Genomic DNA, 25890 nt, shown 5'->3' with positions numbered 1-25890 from the left:
TCTCCAGTTTGAGGAAAGACATGAACAAAAACATGCAAGAAGCTCAACTGTCTCCCAGTAAAGTGAACTAAAAGAGACTCACACTGACATACATTATGATCAAATGGTCAAAACCAAATACAAGGAGAGAATATTGAAAGCAGCAAAGAGAAGCAATTCATCATATACAAAGGATCCTTGATAAAATGATGAGCAAATTTCCCATCAGAAACTTTGGAGGCCAGAAGGCAGTGGTGTGATATACTCAAAGTGCTACGAGAGAAAAAAATAAAAACCTGTCAGCCGAAAATCTTATATCTGGAAAAACTATCCTTCTAAAGTGAGAAAGATTAAAACATTCCTAGATCACAGAAAGCTGAGGGAGGGTTGCTGCCACAGACCTGCCCTACTATGAGGTGCCCTGAAAGTTGAAATGAAAGAGCAATAGCTAGTAACTCAAAGGTATAAGAAGAAATAAAAATTTCAGTAAAGGTAAATAAATGATACATTATATTACAATAAAGCTAGTATTATTGTTTATAGCTCCATTTTTGTTTTCTACATGATTTAAGAGAAGAACGCATTACAAAAATCAATTATTAGATAAGGATGTCCTTTGGTGACATTAAGAACTGAATGGAGTGAGAAGCTGTAAAAGAACAAATCATTGTATGTTATTGAAGTTAAACTGGTATGAATTCAAATTAGAGTATTATAACTTTAGAATGTTAAATGTAATCCCCATGGTAACCACAAAGAAAATAGTTACAGAATCACAAGAGGAAATGAAAATGGAATTAAAATATGTCACTACAAAAATATCAACTAAACACAAAAGACGACAGTAATGTAGAAAATGAGGGACAAAAAAGCTACAAGGCATATAAAAAACAAAGAGCAAATAACAGAAGTAAGAACTTATCAGTAATTACTCTTGATATAAATGCATTAAACTCTCCAATCAAAAGAGATTGGAAGAATAGATAAAAAGTATGATACGTTGTACGCCAACTACATGCTGTCCACAAAAGACTCATTTTAGCTTCAGAGGCAAAATAGGTTGAAAGTGAAAAGATAGAAAAAAGATATTTTATGCAAATAGGAACCAAAGGAGAGAAGGAGAGTCTAATATTAAATAAAATAGACTTTAAAACCAAAAATGGTATAAAAGAAGGATATATGAGTTTCAACAGAGCAAGAAGATACAATAATTAGAAATAGTTATGTACCTAATAACAGATCACCAATATATAGGAAACATAAATTGACAGAATTAAAGGAAGAGATAGAGATCTCTATAATAGCTGGGGACTTTGATACTCTACTCTCAATAATGGATAGAACAACAAACAGAAGGTAAGTAAGGAAATAGAAAACTTCAGACAATAAAGCAACCAGATCTAACAGACAGCATAGAACACTCTATCCACAATAGAATACATATTTTTCTCTAGTTCATCTGGGACATTTTCTGGCAAGGACAATGTGTTAGGCAACAAATTAAGTCTTAATAGGTTTTAAAAGACAGTTGTCATATAGAATATGTTCTCCCACCACAAAAAGATGAAGTTTGATATCAGTAACAGAAGTAAAACTGGAAAATACAGATTTGTGGAAATCAAACAACACATTCTTAAGCAACCAACAGATCAAAGAAGAAATCACAAGGAAATTAGAAAATATTTAGAGGTAAATGAAAATGAAACTACAATATACCAAAACTTACAGGACAGTGAAAATATATTTATTGCTATAAGCATTAACATTAAAAAAGAAGAAAGATCTCCAATTAACAACTTAACTTTACAACTTAAAGAACTAGGAAAAAAAAACTAAAACCAAAGCTAGCTAGAAAGGAAATAATAAAGATGAGGGGAGATGAATAAATAGATAATAGAAAAAAGGGAAAAAAATCAATAAAACCAAAGTTGATTCTTTGAAAATACCAACAGAATGGAAAACCTTTATCTAGATTGACTAAGAAAAAGAGAGAGAAGACTCAAATTACTAAAATCTGAATGAAAGTGGAGACACCACTACCAAATCTACAGAAATAAGCAGGGTTATAGGAGAGTACTGCGAACAACTGCAGGCCCACAAATTGGATGAAATGGACAAATTCCTAGAAACACAAAACCCATCAAGACTGAGTCACAATGAGGAATATGTAATTAGACCAAAACTAGTAGGGAGACTGTATCAGTCATCAAAACATCCGGAAAAAGAAAGACCCTGGACCTGACAGCTTCCCTTATGAACTCCACCATGCATTTAAATAACTAACCCAAATCCTTCCCAAACTTTTCCCAAAAAAAGAGGAGAGAACACTTCCTGACTTCTAGAGCTCCTCATTCTTTGAGGCCAGTGTTGCTTGGATACTAAAACCAGACAACGACACGACAAGAAAACTACAGATCGATACAGTCTACACCATGGAGGAAAATATTTGCAAATCATATGTCTAATACGGGGCTAATATCCAGGTTATACAGAGAACTCCTAAAACTCAACAAAAAGTAGTTTAATTTAAAAACGTGCAAAGGACTTGAATAGACATGTATCCAAAGAAGAAATACAAATGGGCTGTATGCACATGAAAAAATGCTCAAAATTGCGAATCATTAGGGAGATGCAAATCAAAACCACAGTGAGTTACCACCTCACAGCCATTAGTATGGCTATTATAAAATAAGTGAAAAATAACAACAAGTAACATTTATGTGAAGAAACTGGATCCCTGCTGCACGGTGAGGGGGGTTGTAGAATGGTGCTCCCGCTATGGAGCCGGTGCGGTGGTTCCTCTGTTCCTTCTTTAGAAAAACTCAACACAAAACTGCCATATGACCCGCAATCCCACTGCTGAGTACACACTCACTGAAATGGAAGCAGGGCTTCAGAGAGATGTTTGTACTCCCATGTCCAAAACAGCATTAGTCACAATAGCCAAGACAAGTGTCCACGGACAGATAGATAAGCAAAACGTGGCATATACCTAAAATGGAATACTTTTAATCTTAAAAGGGGAAGGATACTCTGACATATACCACAACATGTGAACCTTGAATAGGGAGTTATTATTTAACAGGCTCAGTGTCTCAGTTTTGCAAGATGGAAAGAATTCTGGAGAAGGACGGTAGTGATGACTGCACAAAATGTAAATCTGAACACCACTAAACCACGTATTTAAAAATGGTTAAGGTGGTAAATCTTCTGTAAGCAGGGCCCTAGAACACGCCTTCCACTTGCTGCCATACTTTCAAAACTATTTTCTGTATTTAAGATGAGGAAATGTAGCTGATTTGGGGACGCCAAAGACTTCCTACTATCCAAAACATATTCACAAACAATAGCTCATTTCATATCATAATTTTTATGTTAGGAGGGTAAACAGGGCGATCTTTCTTCTGCCCACTGTACAGTTTACCACATTGAGACTACAGCTTGGTTGCGAGACCCCACGGCGAGGAGAGGCAGCGAGGCCAGACCCCCAGGTCTCCCTGACCACGGACACGGGGTGCAAAACTGGGGGACAGACCCATCCTTGCTTTGTTTCTGTAGAGCAAAAGTAGAAGAACACAGGGGTGATGTGCTCCCTCCCAGAGCGGTGTTTTTACTCATCGTAAATACTAAACAGCTCTATTTATGTAACAAATAGTAGCTGCCAATGAATGCGGCAGACACAAATTACACACATAAACTTTCAGAGCTGAAAAGCACCGTAGAAGTCATGCATTTCAAATCCCTTATCTCACAGCCGAGGAAACAACCCTAAAGATTAATGTTACACTGTTTGTTAATAACCGAGCCTGGTCTAGAAATTGGGGGTGCCCCCGAGACTTTGCTCCTATTCCCAGTTGCTCTGTTCATAGCATAAAGATTCTCCAAAAAATTAATGCGTTAAAAACATCTTTATCTGTTCCTGGAACCAAGGAGTATTCTATATTGCTGAGAATGTCCTCAGACTGAAGAGGTGACAAGAGCACGTATGTTTTTGCACGACGGAGGTGCAGACGTGGCTCTGATACGGGCACAGACACCGGTGTGAACTCCGGCCGATGTTGGTTCAACGACGGGTTGCCCATTGCTTTGAAAGCCGCGGCTGCTGGACCTCTTCAGAAAATTGCAGAGGGGTGTTAGTGGGACGTTTTTTTCTTCATCTTACTGAGGAATAGTTAAGAGTGGCCAGTAGATGCCACTGTTGTCAGTTATAAATAGATTTCTGTGTTTCAAATAAACGAGATGAGTCATGACAGAAAAAAATGGGGTAAGTAAAGCATAACAAAATTAATCAGGTTATCTTTTAAGAAATAAGTGACAGAAGTAATGCAAAACTGGGTCTTATTATTTATCTTTAAACAAAACATTTAATCACACTTGACAACTGAAAGACATGAACTAAATTATTAAGAAAAAAATAAACAAGGAAAACAATGTCTTCTTTGTTTGAAAATAATGGGTATGTTTAAAAATTAGACATTATAAGTACTAAACAACATTGACTGATGCCTATATTTAATAGCAAAGATAAATCCTACCCTGATGAGAGTGACATGACGGAAGAGCAAAATAAAAAATCAAGTCTGTCCCTTTTTTGTTATTATTGTGGCATTGCAAAGCAATTTTGTACTTATCAAAGCTGTATTCAATTGTGAATGCATGGTTACTGAAATATGTATTATCATTTTACTACCTTTTATATCCATCAACATTTGTAGGTGTTGTTAATTCTTTTAAAAATGATTTAAAACATGTAAACTAAAGCAGCTCTCCATAACTTACTGAGAAAAGATATGCACGGTGGCTACGGGTGACTTCTAGGCTGGCCTCTCCAGTTCCACGGCCTCACCAAGCTCCCCGGGGCACCTGTATCTCTGGACACGTTCTCGGGGTGCCTCTTCATCTTTCTGTTTTAAACATCAACCCCACCAGATATCTGTAAATCATAGTCCATATAGACTTTTTCATATATGTTCATGTGAAATTCAATTCCAAAGTACTTTTATTCATAATAAAATACAAAATCTATACTGTATAGTCAACATGCTGATAGTTGCTGTGAGGTACTCACAATACAATAAACATAGTTTCTGTCCTTAGGTGAAGAATACGGTAGAATGAAAAAGTCTTGTGTCTAGACAGCTTTGCACTGTTGTGCAGAGTTCCTGCCATTCCCCGAGATGATGGGTGGGATGGTGATGCGTCATAGGGGCGCTGCAAAGATCAGGTGAGATAGGAATGTTCAGTGTCTCTCGATATCTGGCACAGAACAGGGGCTGAGCAAGTGCTAGTTTTTACTCAAATGTCTTAGAGAGCAGGTAGGATGAGTGGCCAAGACCTTAATCACACACAGTGTAGAAAATAATCAGTGGCATGGGAAGGGGACAGAGTACCTGAGAAATCAAAGAGAAAATATCCCAGACAGAATGGCCCAGGAGTTATTTACGGAGGTCACATTGAGCTAATATTTGAGAGAAATTCAAGCATTTAAGGTGCAGAATACTGAGAGATAATTTTATTTAAGGTAGAGAAAGAGTGAGCTTTGCAAGGAGGAGAATAATTCGGGCTTGGCACTCACCCCCATCATCGTTCTGATCACCAGTGTACCCGAAATAAATTGTGTTTCATAGCTGTTTAGAAATTAAGTGATGAAATTTCTTCATTCATAACTTTATTATGGTTATGGAAGGCAATATCCTTTTTCTTAACAAATACATACTAAATTATAATGGGTTAAAAGGTCATAAGATAGTCAACTTACTCAAATAATTATTAAAAATAAATAATATGGGTATATGCATGCCTCTGTGTGTGTGAGTGTGTGTGTATGTACATATAAAGAGAAATGATACAGCAATTATGGTAAAATGTTAAAAATTAGTGATTCTGGCTAAAGCTCACATATGGTAGCTATTTGTACTATTCCTGCAATTTCTTGTAAGTTTTAAATTATGTCAGCATTTTTTGATGAAGTTTAAAAATCTGAAGGTGAATTAAGGACATTCAGATAAACGCAAGTGGAATTCGCACCAGCAGGCTCACACTCTAAGAAACCACAGTATCTCCTCTCGCTTTCAAATCGCAGAGAGATGGGTACGCTTTCTGGATGAAGAGAAGGAGCCCCGCAGAGAGAAAGGAGAGGGGACGACAATCTGTGGGGTCAGTCCTGGAGAATTCAGAGTGGGAGCAAATCGAGAGCAGAGGTTGGGGGAGTAGCAGGGAAATCTTTTCTCCTTGAAAAGTAGGAAAAATAGATAAAATAAATGTAGAGAGCACTTCGTCTTCACTGATAAGCATGGAAAATCATGTGCTACATATTAATATTGCAATTACTTTAAGGTATGACGCAGAAGCATGCTTTGCGATAAGTGATTCTCAAATGCATTAAGGCACATTCACATAAAACTGCCTCACTCTTTTTTTTTTTTTTTTTTTTTTTTTTTTTTTGAGAGGGCATCTCTCATATTTATTGATCAAATGGTTGTTAACAACAATAAAATTCAGTATAGGGGGGTCAATGCTCAATGTACAATCATTAATCCATCTCAAGCCTAATTCTCGTCAGTCTCCAATCTTCTGAAGCATAACGAACAAGTTCTTACATGGTGAACGAATTCTTACAGAGTGAATAAATTCTTACATGGTGAACAGTACAAGGGCATTCATCACAGAAACTTTCGGTTTTGATCATGCAATATGACCTATAAACCATCAGGTCAAATATGAATATTCATTTGATTTTTGTACTTGATTTATATGTTGATCCCACATTTCTCCTATTATTATTATTATTTTTATTTTTAATAAAATGCTGAAGTGGTAGGTAGATGCAAGATAAAGGTAGAAAACATAGTTTAGTGCTGTAAGAAGGCAAATGTAGATGATCAGATGATCAGGTGTGTGCCTATGGACTAAGTATTAATCCAGGCTAGACAAGGGCAGCAAGACATCCACGGATGCAGAAGATTTCTCTCAAAGCAGGGGGGGTGAGGTTCTGAGCCTCACCTCTGTTGATCCCCAAATTCTCACCTGATGGCCCCCCTGCGACTGTGCCTGTCTTAGGTTGTTCCTCCCTTGAGGAATCTTACCCGTCTCTGGCTAACCAGTCATCTTCCGGGGCCATACAGGGAAATGTAAAGTTGGTAAGTGAGAGAGAAGCCATATTGTTTGCAAAGGTTAGCTTTTTACTTCTTTGCAGATTTATGCCCTGTGGCTTCTATGCCCAGCACTTGTCTCGAGGTATCTTTACCACCTGGAGGAATTATGATACTCGGTAAATTCGATATGAGGCACGAATTCTATTTAAGGTTTGTAATTAGGAAGGAAGAAGAAAAGCTATAGATGTAGCATATGAAGGAAACTTGGGAGGATTGATTATTTCTTTGACATATCTTCTTGTATAGTACCTTAAGTATGTATAGGTTTTAAACTACTAACTAATTTGCACACACATATTAACATAATAGGAATACGGTGACATAAACAAAGCAAATCTATAATTACCAGCCATCTCCAGTGAAGCCAAGAAAACCATTTAGGCACCCTAGGCATTTGTGAAAATTTATCTATGATATGATGGATATTTTCCAACTGTACTTGAATCATCAGACAATTTAAAGCAGCCCATTTCTGGGATCTGTTCACATCCCATATGTTCTTTTAACCATAGATAGTCTATAGTCATGAGATTTTGGGGTGCTACAACTTGCACCCCTCCCAACTCCTGGTTGAGTTCCAACAGACAGATCCGGTCAAATTCGTTGTCTCACTGTATGCACATGCCAGCCTAGACATCTCCCTCCTCCTTCTCATGGCAAGTCCAGGAGATGGTGGGCTGGATGCAGCCACAACCGCAGCATCGTCCGGATCCCTGTGGAGGCTTTTTGATGATCATCCCCCGGCACGAGTCCTCCAGAGAGTGCTGATGCCGGAAGCTCCTCCTCATATCGTATCTTAGTTCATTTTCTGGGTATCCAAGCTAGGCCTTGATCTTCTGCGTAGAAACAAACAGACCCCTTGCCCACACCTTGACACGCCCTCCATACCACTGTGCAGAACTCACTGGAGGTCAGCACACAGCAACTGCTTTTTTTTTTTTTTTTTAATTAAGAGAAAGGAATATTATCAGAAAAGAGTACCTCCATAGCTGATCATCTGACACCCTTTAAGTGATCAACATTAAGGATATTTAAAGCATGCGTTGATCTTTGATTTACCAATAGTTTTATCCTGTTAAGGAGTAATCCCCCTTTTCTTTCTTTCTTTCTTTTTTTTTTTTTTTAAATTTTTAATCTACACTTACCTGAAGAATACTATGTTTACTATGCTCTCCCCTATATCAGGTCCCCCCTAACAACCACATTACGGTTACTGTCCATCAGCTTAGCAAAATGTTGTAGAGTCACTACTTGTCCTCTCTGTGTTGTGCAGCCCACCCTCCCCTTTCTCCCTCCCCCCCATGCATGCTAATCTTAATACCCCCCTTCTTCTTCCCCCCCCTTATCCCTCCCTGCCCACCCATCCTCCCCAGTTCCTTTCCCTTTGGTACCTGTTAGTCCATTTTTGGGTTCTGTAATTCTGCTGCTGTTTTGTTCCTTCAGTTTTTCCTTTGTTCCTATACTCCTCAGATGAGTGAAATCATTTGGTATTTCTCTTTCTCCGCTTGGCTTATTTCACTGAGCATAATACTCTCCAGCTCCATCCATGTTGCTGCAAATGGTTGGATTTTTCCACTTCTTATGGCTGAGTAGTATTCCATTGTGTATATGTACCACATCTTCTTTATCCATTCATCTACAGATGGACATTTAGGTTGCTTCCAATTCTTGGCTATTGTAAATAGTGCTGCGATAAACATAGGAGTGCATCTGTCTTTCTCAAACTTGATTGCTGCGTTCTTAGGGTAAATTCCTAGGAGTGGAATTCCTGGGTCAAATGGTAGGTCTGTTTTGAGCATTTTGATGCACCTCCATACTGCTTTCCACAATGGTTGAACTAATTTACATTCCCACCAGCAGTGTAGGAGGGTTCCCCTTTCTCCACAGCCTCGCCAACATTTGTTGTTGTTTGTCTTTTGGATGGCAGCTATCCTTACTGGTGTGAGGTGATACCTCATTGTAGTTTTAATTTGCATTTCTCTGATAATTAGCGATGTGGAGCATCTTTTCATGTGTCTCTTGGCCATCTGTATTTCTTTTTTGGAGAACTGTCTGTTCAGTTCCTCTGCCCATTTTTTAATTGGGTTATTTGTTTTTTGTTTGTTGAGGCGTGTGAGCTCTTTATATATTCTGGACGTCAAGCCTTTATCAGATCTGTCATTTTCAAATATATTCTCCCATACTGTAGGGTTCCTTTTTGTTCTATTGATGGTGTCTTTCGCTGTACAGAAGCTTTTCAGCTTAATGTAGTCCCACTTGCTCATTTTTGCTGTTGTTTTCCTTGCCCGGGGAGATATGTTCAAGAAGAGATCACTCATGTTTATGTCTAAGAGGTTTTTGCCTATGTTTTTTTCCAAGAGTTTAATGGTTTCGTGACTTACATTCAGGTCTTTGATCCATTTTGAGTTTACCTTTGTATATGGGGTTAGACAATGGTCCAGTTTCATTCTCCTACATGTAGCTGTCCAGTTTTGCCAGCACCATCTGTTGAAGAGACTGTCATTTTGCCATTGTATGTCCATGGCTCCTTTATCAAATATTAATTGACCATATATGTTTGGGTTAATTTCTGGGGTCTCTAATCTGTTCCACTGGTCTGTGGCTCTGTTCTTGTGCCAGTACCAAATTGTCTTGATTACTATGGCTTTGTAGTAGAGCTTGAAGTTGGGGAGTGAGATCCCCCCTACTTTATTCTTCTTTTTCAGGATTGCTTTGGCTATTCGGGGTCTTTGGTGTTTCCATATGAATTTTTGAATTATTTGTTCCAATTCATTGAAGAATGTTGCTGGTAATTTGAGAGGGATTGCATCAAATTTGTATATTGCTTTTGGCAGGATGGCCATTTTGACGATATTAATTCTTCCTAGCCATGAGCATGGGATGAGTTTCCATTTATTAGTGTCCCCTTTAATTTCTCTTAAGAGTGACTTGTAGTTTTCAGAGTATAAGTCTTTCACTTCCTTGGTTAGGTTTATTCCTAGGTATTTTATTCTTTTTGATGCAATGGTGAATGGAATTGTTTTCCTGATTTCTCTTTCTATTGATTCGTTGTTAGTGTATAGGAAAGCTACAGATTTCTGTGTGTTGATTTTGTATCCTGCAACTTTGCTGTATTCCGATATCAGTTCTAGTAGTTTTGGAGTGGAGTCTTTAGGGTTTTTTATGTACAGTATCATATCATCTGCAAATAGTGACAGTTTAACTTCTTCTTTACCAATCTGGATTCCTTGTATTTCTTTGTTTTGTCTGATTGCCGTGGCTAGGACCTCCAGTACTATGTTAAATAACAGTGGGGAGAGTGGGCATCCCTGTCTGGTTCCCGATCTCAGTGGAAATGCTTTCAGCTTCTCGCTGTTCAGTATAATGCTGGCTGTGGGTTTATCATATATGGCCTTTATTATGTTGAGGTACTTGCCCTCTATTCCCATTTTGCTGAGAGTTTTTATCATGAATGGATGTTGAATTTTGTCAAATGCTTTTTCAGCATCTATGGAGATGATCATGTGGTTTTTGTCTTTCTTTTTGTTGATGTGGTGGATGATGTTGATGGATTTTCGAATGTTGTACCATCCTTGCATCCCTGGGATGAACCCCACTTGGTCATGGTGTATGATCCTTTTGATATACTGTTGAATTCTGTTTGCTAATATTTTATTGAGTATTTTTGCATCTACGTTCATCAGGGATATTGGTCTGTAATTTTCTTTTTTGGTGGGGTCTTTGCCTGGTTTTGGTATTAGGGTGATGTTGGCTTCATAGAATGAGTTTGGGAGTATTCCCTCTTCTTCTATTTTGTGGAACACTTTAAGGAGAATGGGTATTATGTCTTCTCTGTGTGTCTGATAAAATTCCGAGGTAAATCCGTCCGGCCCCGGGGTTTTGTTCTTGGGTAGTTTTTTGATTACTGTTTCAATTTCTTTGCTTGTAATTGGTTTGTTTAACTTTTGTGTTTCTTCCTTGGTCAGTCTTGGGAGGTTGTATTTTTCTAGGAAGTTGTCCATTTCTTCTAGGTTTTCCAGCTTGTTGGCATATAGGTTTTCATAGTAGTCTTTAATAATTCTTTGTATTTCTGTGGAGTCTGTCGTGATTTTTCCATTCTCATTTCTGATTATGTTGATTTGTGTTGACTCTCTTTTTCTCTTAATAAGTTGGGCTAGAGGCTTATCTATTTTGTTTATTTTCTCAAAGAACCAGCTCTTGGTTTCGTTGATTTTTGCTATTGTTTTATTCTTCTCAATTTTGTTTATTTCTTCTCTGATCTTTATTATGTCCCTCCTTCTGCTGACTTTAGGCCTCATTTGTTCTTCTTTTTCCAGTTTTAATAATTGTGATGTTAGACTATTCATTTGGGATTGTTCTTCCTTCTTCAAGTGTGCCTGGATTGCTATATACTTTCCTCTTAAGACTGCTTTCGCTGCATCCCACAGAAGTTGGGGCTTAGTGTTGTTGTTGTCATTTGTTTCTATATATTCCTTGATCTCTATTTTGATTTGTTCATTGATCCATTGATTATTTAGTAGCATGTTGTTAAGCCTCCATGTGTTTGTGAGCCTTTTTGTTTTCTTTGTAGAATTTATTTCTACTTTCATACCTTTGTGGTCTGAAAAATTGGTTGGTAGAATTTCAATATTGTGGAATTTACTGAGGCTCTTTTTGTGAGCTAGTATGTGGTCTATTCTAGAGAATGTTCCATGTGCACTTGAGAAGAATGTATATCCTGTTGCTTTTGGATGTAAAGTTCTATAGATGTCTATTAGGTCCATCTGTTCTAGTGTGTTGTTCAGTGCCTGTGTGTCTTTACTTATTTTCTGCCCGGTGGATCTATCCTTTGGGGTGAGTGGTGTGTTGAAGTCTCCTACAATGAATGCATTGCAGTCTATTTCCCTCTTTAGTTCTGTTAGTATTTGCTTCACATATGCTGGTGCTCCTGTATTGGGTGCATATATATTTAGAATGGTTATATCCTCTTGTTGGACTAAGCCCTTTATCATTATGTAGTGGCCTTCTTTATCTCTTGTTACTTTCTTTGTTTTGAAGTCTATTTTGTCTGATATTAGTACTGCAACCCCTGCTTTCTTCTCACTGTTGTTTGCCTGAAATATGTTTTTCCATCCCTTGACTTTTAGTCTATGCTTATCTTTGGGTTTAAGGTGAGTTTCTTGTAAGCAGCATATAGATGGGTCTTGCTTTTTTATCCATTCTATTACTCTATGTCTTTTGATTGGTGCATTAAGTCCATTTACATTTAGGGTGACTATTGAAAGATATGTACTTATTGCCATTGCAGGCTTTAGATTCGTGGTTACCAAAGGTTCAAGGTTAGCTTCTTTAGTATCTTACTGCCTAACTTAGCTCGCTTATTGAGCTGTTATATACACTGTCTGGAGAGTCTTTTCTTCTCTCCCTTCTTATTCGTCCTCCTCCCTTCTTCATATGTTGTGTGTTTTGTTCTGTGCTCTTTTTAGGGGTGCTCCCATCTAGAGCAGTCCCTGTAGGATGCCCTGTAGAGGTGGTTTGTGGGAAGCAAATTCCCTCAGCTTTTGCTTGTCTGGGAATTGTTTGATCCCACCATCATATTTAAATGATAGTCGTGCTGGATACAGTATCCTTGGTTCAAGGCCCTTCTGTTTCATTGCATTAAGTATATCATGCCATTCTCTTCTGGCCTGTAGGGTTTCTGTTGAGAAGTCTGATGTTAGCCTGATTGGTTTTCCTTTATAGGTGACCTTTTTCTCTCTAGCTGCCTTTAAAACTCTTTCCTTGTCCTTGATCCTTGCCATTTTAATTATTATGTGTCTTGGTGTTGTCCTCCTTGGATCCTTTCTGTTGGGGGTTCTGTATAATTCCATGGTCTGTTCGATTATTTCCTCCCCCAGTTTGGGGAAGTTTTCAGCAATTATTTCTTCAAAGACCCTTTCTATCCCTTTTCCTCTTTCTTCCTCTTCTGGTATCCCTATAATACGAATGTTTTTCCTTTTGTATTGGTCACATATTTCTCTTAGTGTTGTTTCATTCCTGGAGATCCTTTTATCTCTCTCTATGTCAGCTTCTATACGTTCCTGTTCTCTGGCTTCTATTCCTTCAATGGCCTCTTGCATCTTATCCATTCTGCTTATAAATCCTTCCAGGGATTGTTTCACTTCTGTGATCTCTTTCCTGACATCTGTGATCTCCTTCCGGACTTCATCCCACTGCTCTTGCATTTTTCTCTGCATCTCATCCCACTGCTCTTGCATTTTTCTCTGCATCTCATCCCATTGCTCTTGCATTTTTTTCTGCATCTCTGTCAGCATGTTCATGATTTTTATTTTGAATTCTTTTTCAGGAGGACTAGTTAGGTCTGTCTCCTTCTCAGGTGTTGTCTCTGTGATCTTTGTCTGCCTGTAGTTTTGCCTTTTCATGGTGATAGAGATAGTCTGCAGAGCTGGTACAAGTGACCGCTGGAAGAGCTTCCCTTCTTGTTGGTTTGTAGCCTTTTCCTGGGAGAATAGCGACCTCTAGTGGCTTGTGCTGGGCAGCTGTGCGCAGACAGGGCTTCTGCTTCCTGCCCAGTTGCTTTGGGGTTTATCTCCACTGTTGCTGTGGGCTTGGCCTGGCTGGGGCTGTTCCTCCAAAATGGTGGAGCCCCGTTAGAGGGGGAGCAGCCAGGAGACTATTTATCTCCGTAAGGGGCCTCTGTGCTCCCTGCTGCCCAGGGGGTTAGAGTGCCCAGAGATCCCCAGATTCCCTGCTTCTGGTCTAAGTGACCTGTCCTGCCCCTTTAAGATTTCCAAAAAGCACTCTCCAAACCAAAACAACAACAGCAACAATGAGAGAGGGAACAGAAAGGAAAAAAAAAGAAAAAACACGCGATTTTTTTTTTTTTTCCTCAGGTGCCGGTCCCAGGCACCCGCGCACTGGTCCTGCTGCCCTGTCTCCCTAGCACCAGGGTCCCTGTCCTTTCAAGGCTTCCAAAAAGCACCCACCCACCGGTCCCGCAGGGAAGGAACGCTCAATATTCTTTGTCCTCAGGCACTGGTCCCACGCACCCGCTCACCAGTCCTGCCGCCCTGCCTCCCTAGCACCGGGGTCCCTGTCCCTTCAAGGCTTCCAAAAAGCACTTGGCAAAAAGAGAGAAAAAAAAGGGGAAAAACGCGCGATTTCTTCCGTCCTCAGGTGCTGGTCTCAGGCACCCACCCACCGGTCCCACAGGGAAAAATGCGGGATATTCTTTGTCCTCAGGTGCCGGTCCCAGGCACCCGCTCACCAGTCCCGCCGCCCTGCCTCCCTAGCACCGGGGTCCCTGTCCCTTTTAGGCTTCCAAAAAGCACTCGCAGAAAAGAGAAAAAAAAAAGGGGAAAAACGCACGATTTCCTCTGTCCTCAAGTGCCGGTCTCAGGCACCCGCCCACCGGTCCCGCAGGGAAAAACGGGGGATATTCTTTGTCCTCAGGCGCCGGTCCCAGCCACCCGCTCACCAGTCCCGCCACCGTGCCTCCCTAGCACTGGGGTCCCCGTCCCTTCAAGGCTTCCAAAAAGCGCTTGCCATAAAGAGAAAAAAAAAAAAGGGGAAAAACGCGCGACCTCCTCCGTCCTCAGGCACCGGTCTCAGGCACCCGCCCCCAGGTCTCGCAGGGAGAAACGCGGGATATTCTTTGTCCTCCGGCGCTGTTCCCAGGCACCTCCTCACCGGTCCCGCCACCCTGCCTCCCCAGCAACGGGGGCCCGTCCCTCTAAGGCTTCCAAAAAGCGCTCGCCAAAAAAAAAAACTGCTCCGGTTTCTCTCCACCCGCCGGGAGCCGGGGGGAGGGGCGCTCGGGTCCCGCCGGGCTGGGGCTTGTATCTTACCCCCTTCACAAGGCGCTGGGTTCTTGCAGGTGTGGATGTGGTCTGGATGTTGTCCTGTGTCCTGTGGTCTCTATTTTAGGAAGATTTTTCTTTGTTATATTTTCATAGCTCTATGTGTTTTTGGGAGGAGATTTCCACTGCTCTACTCACGCCGCCATCTTGGCTCCCGCCCCTCACTCCCTTTTATGTTTGTTTCTTTTCTGTTTTTTTTTCAGGAGTTGGGGGGTGGGGTGAGAGAAGGAGAAAACGGGGAGAGGAAGGGCAACGTGAATAGAAAATGAACAGTAACTCTCAGAAAAAGAAACCTAGTGGCAAAAAATAAATGAAAGCCTCCCCCCAATTGAGTCATCAGATAAACATAGACTCAAATAGTGAAAGGCCGTGCTGTACCCCAGCAGAAAAACAAAATCACGTGCTATTAAGGACGTGGATACACTAATATTTACACACTGCCAGCAGTCACGGACTTGCTCTCACTGGTCTGGAGAACACGCTGGCAATCCGGAGGGAAGCTGAGGATGGACGCGTGTAACACACAGTTCACACGGATCTGCTCCCCGCCCTCCCCCGTGGGGGCGGATTGTAGGGCTCCCGGGCCCATGTGACGGGCCATCCCACCCTGGAGTGTATTTCCCTATCCCAATGATCAGGATTTAGTCATGTGATCTGATTTGGCCAATTGCATATGAGCAGACTTGGGTACCCCTTGTACTAGCAGAAGCTTTTAAAAGCGTTCCAAGTTTTTGCCAACCTCTTGCTTATATTCTCTCTGCCATGCGATGGGTACACACCAGGAGGTGCTGTTTCTATCCCAACAGCAACAACGTGAGTAAGAACCGTCTTAGAATTTCTGAAGAGACCTTTCGAATTACAGACTTTTTGAGGGAAGAGTTCTTTTTTTACATGTAAGGACAAGGAAAACAAATCGCTAATGTATCACACAAATATGTTTATTATGTAATGTTTGTAAAGTATAAGATTCTAATTATGAAAGAAAACATTTCTAGCAACTGTTACACATTTTGGATTAATGTTTGTAACTGACTTAAGGCACATAGTGCAAAATACTTTGTTTCTGACACAGAGATCCCTAAATGCCCATCTAAACACATTGGCACAAAATTGCCGTAGTCCACTGTATGGTAAAATACGCCCCTAATAAATGTTTGGGGGGGTAAAAACTCTGTGGGTTGAACTAGTACACTATTATTTACTGGCAAAAATCTATTAGTCGGGTAAGTTTTTTGGTTTACAGAGTAGGTTACCATAAAAATATACTGTTTTGTCTATGATTCTTTCAAAAATCGTATTATATAACACAAAATTAAATTATCCACCTAAAAAAAATCTCTTAATACCTGAGAATTTTCCCATGAATAGTTCATTTTTATGTTATCTTTTATGTTCTGGCTCTGAGAAACCTCAGATATAAAATAACGACCATCTCTAATGAAAATTTTGCATATGTAAACATAATTTTATGTTTACCAAAACAAGATCTTCAGAACGTCAGCACTTCTCACTTCTCTAATTGATTAATAAAATACAGTATATAACTTTGAGAAAATAGGTTTTTTAAGAATAGATATATATATATATATATGAGTTACAAAGGCATAATAGAATATAAACATTATAAAAACAATGTATTGCTCTTATAAGTGCATTAAATTAGAGGTAGGTGTTTTAAGTCAAATTCTACTATATCATATCTTCTGTATTATACCCACAGAATTTCAAATTTAGCCCAAGCATATATTTCAATAAAAAATTGTACCACATTTTAGGATGACTTTTTTTTATTTGAAGCACCATAATCCATAATTAAAAATTCAAGGAAATATAAGACAAGGCATCTAAGCTGTATCAGTAGCAAGTATAGTGTCTATGTACTTTTTGATGTGATTATTGATTCACTGTTTACCTGACAGACACATTAACGTTTATAGTGGTTTTAAGTAAGCTCATTTTGCTAAGTTTTACTTGCTTCATTTTAAGAAATAGAATAAACATTTCATGGCCCAATAGGGCACTGAGTAGAGATCTGCATGTGTTCACAGGTGTAGTGTAATTGTGGTCCAGTCCAAGCTGTTAACGGCAACATTATCTTAGTGTAATTCAATCAAAAGTCCCTACGTACCCTGTAAAGTCACACATCTGTTTAGTTTATTTCAAAGGCATTGATAAAAGTGAGTGGTGGTTTGACTTTGTGATGAGCACCATGGGAAAAAGTCACAGACATTTTGCACATGAAAATCTCTGGAAAGGGCCATGAAATGAGCACCAGGTATTTGAAGGTTGCAGAGAACATCTCCTCTTTGGGACACACTTCCCACCTCTGAATGTTCAAATGACTTGGATTGGAAGGCCAGTAGTCATGTGGGGAACGCACTTCCCACAGAACCCTCCACATCTGCCGTAGACTTTGGTTCCATCCTGAAAACAGGAAAAGGCAGAAATATGGGAGAATCTGATACACGCTGGTAGCTGTGCACAAGGCAGAAAAAGCAAATGCTTTGAATCATGTGGCTGAATCATTAGCCAAGGTTTCCTGTAACAATTACATTTGAGGTCAAAGATCACTCTACTTCAGGATTGGCTGAAATGGGTGCCACAGGACTTAGATAACCTGAGGTTCAATTACTACTTGAATGATTATAATCTACACTTTGATTTAGAAAATTCAGCTCAACACAAAAGGTATCTATTTGCTTCAGTGAGATACTTAAAACCTCTCCCGAATTGCTCTCCAATATTTATATGATTTTATATAAGGTCTCAGAGATGAAATGAAAGATACACAAACTTGATCTTAACTGTACACAAGTCATATTCTACCCCATTAATCTCAAACATCTCATAGAAGCATTAGAATCAGAGCCTGAAGAAAAGCATAGAAGGTGATAAAATGGGGGAAGGGCGGGAGGGGGGGAAATGGACCAAAAGCAATAATTAGAAAAGGATGAACAAAGGAGATTCCTTTTGTTAGAAAAGCAGAGCCATTCACTGAGGAATGGCTGGGCAGGGGCAGTGGAAGGGCGGTCAGGACCGGACAGAAGCCCTCTCTAGATTGCTTTCCATCTTTAGGTTGCAAAGTCCAAAGACTGTGAAGACATTTTGATGGGATGAAGCAAAAATAGTTTGAACTCCTGTAGTTCCTGGAGAAGATAAGGAGTTTTTTTTTTTTGTGGTTGTTTGTTTTGGTTTGGTTTTTAATCTAAGGAGGGGAGCAGAGAGAGAGAAACTGGATTCCAGGAACATTGCAGGGTGAAGAATGTTTTGAAATCAGGGACTTTTGAAATTGTCTTCTCTTTCAAAAGCTTTTTTTAACTCTCAAGAATCTGAGTAAACAGAGAAAAAGGGAATGGCAGCAGAAATTTCAATTCATATACATTCTTATTCCCAGATTAAGTGAAAAACCTAATTTTGCTTAAATTTACTGGCAAATAAAAGCATTTGCATTTCCATAAGTATATTTGGCTTTTACAAGCTAGTTTTACACCAGGCATCAGATTCCAGGAAATATTTTCATGTGCAAAATTTGGGCTGAGGTAGAAATGCTCGGTTTTATTTTTTTAATCATTACACAAAGAATTATTTTTTAGAATAAAACTTAAGTACAACCAAAAGGAATAACTGTGCTAAATATTCATATCTACTGGTGACTTAGCCAGAGTCCATGCTTTACATTTTACCAAGAGATGTATTTCACTGAGCTCTCTGCATATATACCTGCTCAGATATACTTTCAGTAATCACTGTATTCCCATTCTTCCACCAAAAGGGATCAGACCAAATATGCCAAATAGGTATTTAAAAACAGCTCTTTGTTTTAAAAATCTACTGCTTCCCTATATTACAGAAATAATAAAAATTTAAATTCTTTAATTATTAATTAAAATACAGTTTCACAGTCTTCAGAAATAAAATAATTTAAAGCTGATGGGTATCAAAATATTGAATTTCATTTACAAATAATATTCATATAAATAGTGTTGCAGAGGTCACTTTCATTGCAAGAAAGAACAAAGACATGAGAAGAGGCAGGGCTGCTGCTGGCGCCGACTCACATGCAGTTAGGCGAGAGCACGTGCACGGGGCCCACTGGGATGGGACTGCCAGTACCAGGGGCCGCCTCATGAAGGGCGTGTGCTGGGCCACCGGGGGCAGCAAGCTTACAAGCCTCTACTTCAGAAATACACATGCCACAGTAAAGCAAGCGACTATGTCATCTAGATAAAGGTAGACAGAGAAATAGGCAAACAGCCATAAAAAATAGTCCTAATCCTTGAAGAAGCTAGTAAAGGTTTCTGTGAAATGACAGATGGCTCTAACACCACCCTCATCACTAAATCAAAGCATGAGGTAAATAAACTGAAAATTTACCCCTCATTTTGAAATATTAAAACCTACAAACCTTTCCTAATGAACATATTGCTGAAAGTACAGCCCCTTTGGGAAGAACCTGCATTTCCAGTCATTAGCTCCAAACCTGGGCAGGTCAAATCTGGCATCGATAGTTCACATTCACGTATCTGTCCATGAATTTGCATGAATATAAAACCTACCTATGCACATTAATAAAATGGGTCCAACTGCACAATTTCATAAATTAACATTATACTCCATTATATGTGATACACCTCATTATATGCCACAACGCATTAGTCATTAACTTCATATAATTTGCCTTTCAGGTGGAGGGCCCTTGAAGCTAGTTCCCAGCATAGAACTGTGTCCGCCCAGCTTTGGGCCCGGCAGGACTTACCTGTGATCTGCGTATGACGACAGAGGCGTGACTCCCCTGCGCGAGCCACTTTGCTCTGCTGGATATCTTCATCCCGGTCCCAGCCAGATTAATGCTGAACTGCCCCTGGGTTGTAAACAAAAGCAAAATAAAAACAGACAAGATTCATAAAATATTTAAGAACGCTCTTGGCTAGAAACACCTGAATTTGAATTATATAAGAAATGGATCCAATTGCTTTTCAAAGGTCTTCCTTTATAAAATGAAAAAACAGTGATACGACCTTCCTCTAAAGAAAATGAACCAGCTAAAGGTTTCAAAATTGATTACAAATAAGTCTTCTAATTAAAAGAGACATCTGAATTAATGCCACATCATGTTATCTGTGCAAAAGCAACTCTGTCAAATCCTCGGACTCTAAGACATGACAACTGGAGCTGATATTCCTGTAGCGGCAGGCAGTTCCCAATGGGAGTGCTCACTGGGACTAATGCCCAACAACTGTAACATTTCCCGTTTCAGTTTTTGACCCCTTGTTGCTAACTTCCTGGATAAGTTACACCTGTGCAATGTATCTTCTAGAATCTTCTGTTACTGTACCCTTCCCTTGTGTAGTAAGAATATTGCTTCATAACCCACCACACACAACCACTGAACACAGTATTATTGCCCCAAATATTACATCTTTTTAAAGACCCAGAAATCATGTGTGTATATGATGCCCTATGATTTACACACATGGTGTGTGAGCCACTTAGTGGCTTTATGATCTAATTCTTTTTAAGACGCAAGAACCGTTTTCATGCCAGAATATTTCAGACTATTTTGTTAAAAATGAAACTTAAAATATCTGCTAGTTGAGAAAATGTGTGACTGAAATGGGAAAAATTTGTGTCGCATTTATATGATCTTACAGAACATAATAAGCATTTGAAAGGACAAGTACTTATTGCTAATTAAGCTACTGACAATGTTCAATATCTGCATAGACTCAGAGCAATGTTAAGGCATTCTGAGATCACATCACAATAACCCCTAGGCTAAGACTCATGAATCTTGAGCAAGACTGATAAAACTTTGGGGGGTTATAACATGTGAAGGAAAATATTATCTTACCATGAAAGCAGAGGCTAAATAGACTGCAAATATATTTATAATATGAAATTTTATATCAGTTATATATCAACTTAGTTTATTAGATTTCTTAACAATCATATATATTTCTTATTTAAAATCAAAATAGAGATTTAAATATATTTATGATTCAATGGTAATATAGGGAGAATTTTCCCAATAACAGAAATCATTTCCTTTAGATAAATTCCAAAGCAAATTTCTTATTCTATACCTCATTTGGTTTTGAAATTTGGAATATGGCCTGGATGTTTGCCACATTGTTGTATTCCCAGAGCCAGAAGAGGGCTAGGAACTCAATACGTCTGGAGGGGTGAATTAAGTGTAGCCTTGAACTTTAGCACTTTGAAAGTACATAAATATACATCTGAGCCCTTCACGTTCCATGCTAATGAATGACACCAACACGAAACAGTATTTTACATTGGCAAGTACTTGAATGAAAAGAACTAATTCTAAGGAGACACTCTACTGTTCAATACTTTGTCAAATCTAATACAGGTTTTGGACTAGATATTTGCATCCCACATTAATTCATAATAGGCTTCTCACCAAATACAACTTCTTAAAACTGGAAATGTATTCTGTGATGTCAGTTTCCCAGGGCCAGCCACTTCCTAAGAGGCCTTCCTGAGCCATACAAGGTTTTCACAACATAAGATTCTACTCTTCTGTTCTTTACCTCCCTGCTCAGGGTTGCTTGGAAACCATACAAATGTGTATACACTGGAAGTGAAAGGAAAAATCTGACCGCTACTCTGTGACTCAGGTGGCCTAACACACTCAGCTGGGTCTAGAAATATCTATTGCTCCATTTCTCCAGACTAATTTTCAGGAGCTTTACTTAGGCCCTTAGTCCTCATTAAAAAGCAGTATAATACAATCTGAAAGAAATAGTGAAACAATTCCTCTGAAATTTGGGGTGATAATGATAGAGGTAAAAATACATTTGACTCGTTCAAAGTTAACTGAGTAGCAGACATTGTGTCAAGTGTCTGTGGGAGAACAGAGACGGGTCTCGCTCTGAACCCAGCAAGTGAAAAACAGACTGGTGGCTGTGGGGCGGGGGCAGGGGACGGGGTGGGTGAGGGTGCTCAGGAGACGCAGACCTCCAGTTAGAAGTAATTGCGGGATGCGATTTGCCGTTTGTGGACTACAGCTAACAATACTGTGTTGTATATTTGAATGTTGCTAAGAAAGTAGATCTTAAAAGTTCAGATCACAGAAATAAAGGTTCCTGCAACTATGTGAGGTGATGAGTGTTAAAACTGCAGTGACAGTTTTGCGATGCATACAAGTATCAAACTATTATGGTGTACCCTTAGGAATATTATGTGGTACACCTAATACAATGTTAAATGACAATTATATTTCAATAAAACTGGTGAAAAATAAATACATCTTGTAAGTGAAATAGCATATGTACATAAATAAATGTAAGGCAATGTAGAGAATTATAGGTGCCATGAAAACAGAACTAGTGACTCCTATGGGACTTCAGAAGTAGTAAATTATTGAATAAATAATTACATCAATTTCAATACTTCATCTAAGATTAAAATTTAAGCCTCCTCGAACCTAACCTTTAACTTGAAAAATTGCTTAAACATAGCTGCTGAAAGATGTTTTTAAAGTAGCATAAAGTTTATCTCCTCTTCTCCTCTCTTGACATTTTTTATAAAAGGCAACCATAAGAAGTAAAATTCTAACAGCAGAATCACACATAGAAGGTCAGGTGATTCAAAAGACCCGGGAATTCAACTAATTGAAATGTCTGCCCTTGAGCCATTGACTCCATCAAAAAAAAAAAGGTAGTTATGGATACAAAGTATTGCTCTATGAAAGACCCTTAAGAGAAAGAAGAAAGAAGAGAAAGAAAAGGTTCAGACCAGGAGAAAATATTTATGAATGTCATCTCCAACAAAGACTTGCAGCCAGAATATATAAAGAACTCTCAAAACTAAATAATAAGGAAACAAGCAACCCAATTTTTAAAATGTACCAAAGACTTGAACATATATGTCACCAAAGAGAATATACAGACAATATACAATTGTTAAACAGTTTGGCAGTTTCTTAAAAACTTGAACATACACATACCAGATGGCCCTACAATCCCACCGCTGGGTATTTATCCTAGAGAAAAAAAAATATCTGCGCACAGAAAAGCCTGTGCATATCAGTTCTACTCATAATATCCAAACCCTGTAAACAACCCCCGTTCTCCCAGTGGATGAATGACAAGTGTAGGACAACTGTCCACCCTCTGTACGGTGGCATGATTCTCGGCAGTAAAAAGGAACACACGCCTGCAACCACACAGACGGATCTCAAGGTGAAGGGAGCCAATGTCTAAAGGTTATATATTGCACGATTCTGTTTATAGGACATTTGCATGACATCCCAGAAAAGGCAGAGCTCTAGCTACAGTGACAGACAGACGGGAGCTTTCCAGGAGTTAGAAGGGAGGGAGGCATGACTCCAGGAGGCAGCGAGAGGGGGGCTGTTCTGCATTCTGGCTGTGGGGATGGTAACATGAATCGATACCTCCGTTAAAACTGCTCGCAAAAAAAAGGCAACTTTACTAGATATCATTAAAAATTAAAGGTGAATGGGCATAAAACCTATTTAAAGAAAAAAATTTTCCAATTGGCTTGCAAACAAAACCCAACTACATGGTATATGTAGGAGACACACTGAAAAAAGAAAGGATTCATAAAGGCTAAAATTAAAAGGATGCACAGAAAATACACCAGGCAAATGAACATAAAGAGCAGAGGTAGCAATGCTGATAAGGGACAAAGTAGAATTCAGGTCTCATCAGGGAAACATGACCAAGAAGTGCTAAAAGCTGCAGTCCACAATGAAGACACCCCATGAATATTATGCATCAAATAACAATAACTTTTATGGAGCAAAAACTGCAGGGGTTATAAGGAGACACAGATATAAATGCCTTAATAATAGGAAATTCTTATTACCAGTTTTAGTAACAAGACAGATCAAGAGGGCAAAAATAAGGAGAGGATCTAAACAATATAATCAAAAGGGTATATTTTAAGATTGTATGTCAAACTCTACACCCTAATAATCAAGAATACATCTTCAAAATATTTAACAACCAGCTCTGAATACTCAAAATGGATGCTGGCCATGATCCACTGGTCCTGGCTGAATGTGGTGATTTCTCTTGCTTTTATGTAATCAATATTAATTACAAACAGTTAAAGAGATACACACTGGGGGTTTTTTCCCCCTAATTTTTTTGTGGCTCTGGAAAAGTACCATTTTACTTTAGTTCACTTTTGATGTATGTCTTCTAAAGCCACATCACACTCCTTAACTTCAACATACATTGCAACGTGGCAAAGTTTATTTTCCCTAAAGAGAGCCATATGTGTCCATTCTCTTTTTAGCATTCAAGTCCCAGGGTGCCCTGTCATATGCAAATACAGAGGATGTGGTTTCAATGAATCCCAAACAGAATAAGCTCTTTCTGTGACATCAAACATCTGGAGAATATTCATGCAAATGTTGTATAACTTAACACAGAATCTGGTTTATATATTTGACAGAACATTTCTAAGAATACTGGGAAGTTTGTATTTTTGGTCACAGTAACTTCAGACAGCTCAAGAAGGGCTGACTATAAATGGTATAGCTCCTTTTGATAGCATATTCCTAGGTCCACTCATATCTAAGGTAGGAAATAGAGCTTTGCATTCCAGAGACGCCTGGAGACCCGTATGAGGGAGGCATCTCACCTTGATGGGCAGAGAGGAACATTTGATTACTGCACTGATTCTGCCTGTGACTATCAAGGATCTTGGGCAGGCTGTTGACATGGTCTGTCTCTGCAATGGTAAACTGGGATTACCCCACTTACAACTACACAGCTTCCTCAAGACACTGTAGGGAGAACACAGGGTTACATTGAAACTGGAGAAAAGGAGTTAGAAAGTAATGGAAATAGCTGTCTTAGCATTTAAAAATCTGACTGTGCTAACAGCTCTTAGTCAGATCCCATGTTCATTGAGAAATACTCTATTTATAATAATTTGCTTTCTGTGAAGATATTTCCTACAAGGCAAGTTCACTAATGAGATAAAAGGAGTTTTGATTCTACTTGGCAGTCATGTAACTTACATGCACATTAGTCTCCTGTCATTCCTGTTGATGTCTCACTAACCAGACCTTACTCAGCACGTAATGAAACTTCAACATGTAATGACAAGGACCAGATTCCCAGAACTTGGTGACATGTTCAAAGTAATGGCATCTGTGAGACCTTGTAGCTGGTGCCTCACATCTCTCTGTGGCATCCTCGATTCACTTCTCTTTGATCACATCAAGTACAGGACTGGAAGGCAGAGACCACAAGGAGGATGGATCGCTGAACAAAGCTGACCGGCCTTGACGTGGGTCAGCCGTTGAAGAACGGACAGTCTCCATTTAAGAGGGCCGAATGGAAGTGTTATAAAAAAATTCCACATGTGAGGGATTGTTGAGAGTGATGAAAGCTTTAGAGTACATATCCTCAACTTCAGAACAGAAGGCTGAGGAGATGAAGCAAGACTGTAGAAGGGGGTGATCCTCAGGGGAAGAACCGCCCTGGAAAGGGCGCTGCCTAGAAAATGTGGGTCCAAAGTCATCGTCTGGGAGGCAGACCAACCACGGGGAGACCAATACAAGTGAAAGAGGGAAGGAGAAGGACGGGCAGGAATAGAGAGATGGGCTAAGACCTAAGTGCGATTTCACTGGAGTCAGAACCAGCTAGAAACTCAATGGAGGGTCAGTGGAAGAGATGATCCGAGAGAGCCCAGCTAAAGCCGCCGCCACTCCAAAGGGAGCCGGGGGGCTGTGTCACGCCCGGGCGACCCCTCGGAGCAGCGACATCGGGGACCGCACCCTACGGGGGAGACGGACGGCACTGGGACAGTCCAGCCAGGAAGCTAAACAAATAAGTAAGCAGGCAAACAACAAGTCCTAGAGGGGAGGGGAGATTTAGGGTCCAAAGTTGCTAAAATATATTACCTAAAATGCCCAATTT

General features: G+C 39.5%; 1 protein-coding gene across 6 annotated transcripts in view; it reads right to left on the bottom strand.

The window, feature by feature from the left end:
- Positions 1–5027: 5027 nt before the first annotated feature.
- ADAMTS20 (ADAM metallopeptidase with thrombospondin type 1 motif 20) overlaps positions 5028–25890 on the bottom strand; it is a 133792-nt gene continuing 112929 nt past the window's right edge. For 4 of the 6 annotated variants that reach the window (XM_073222332.1, XM_073222336.1, XM_073222335.1 and 1 more), the window contains 2 exons: positions 19728–19832; positions 5028–5190 (listed from right to left, as the gene is read on the bottom strand). In XM_073222332.1, the coding sequence (XP_073078433.1) occupies positions 5044–5190; positions 19728–19832 (252 nt within the window). In that variant the 3' untranslated portion in view covers positions 5028–5043. Of the gene's footprint in view, positions 5191–15888; positions 17396–19727; positions 19833–25890 lie in introns of those variants that run through there. The other 2 variants (XM_073222339.1, XM_073222333.1) reach the window with 1 other exon arrangement.

This window comes from Manis javanica, chromosome 15, assembly GCF_040802235.1.
Source record: "Manis javanica isolate MJ-LG chromosome 15, MJ_LKY, whole genome shotgun sequence".
Lineage (NCBI taxonomy): Eukaryota > Metazoa > Chordata > Mammalia > Pholidota > Manidae > Manis > Manis javanica.
The sequence above is the reverse complement of the archived record's forward strand: the minus strand, read 5'-3'. Positions and strand labels throughout refer to the sequence as shown.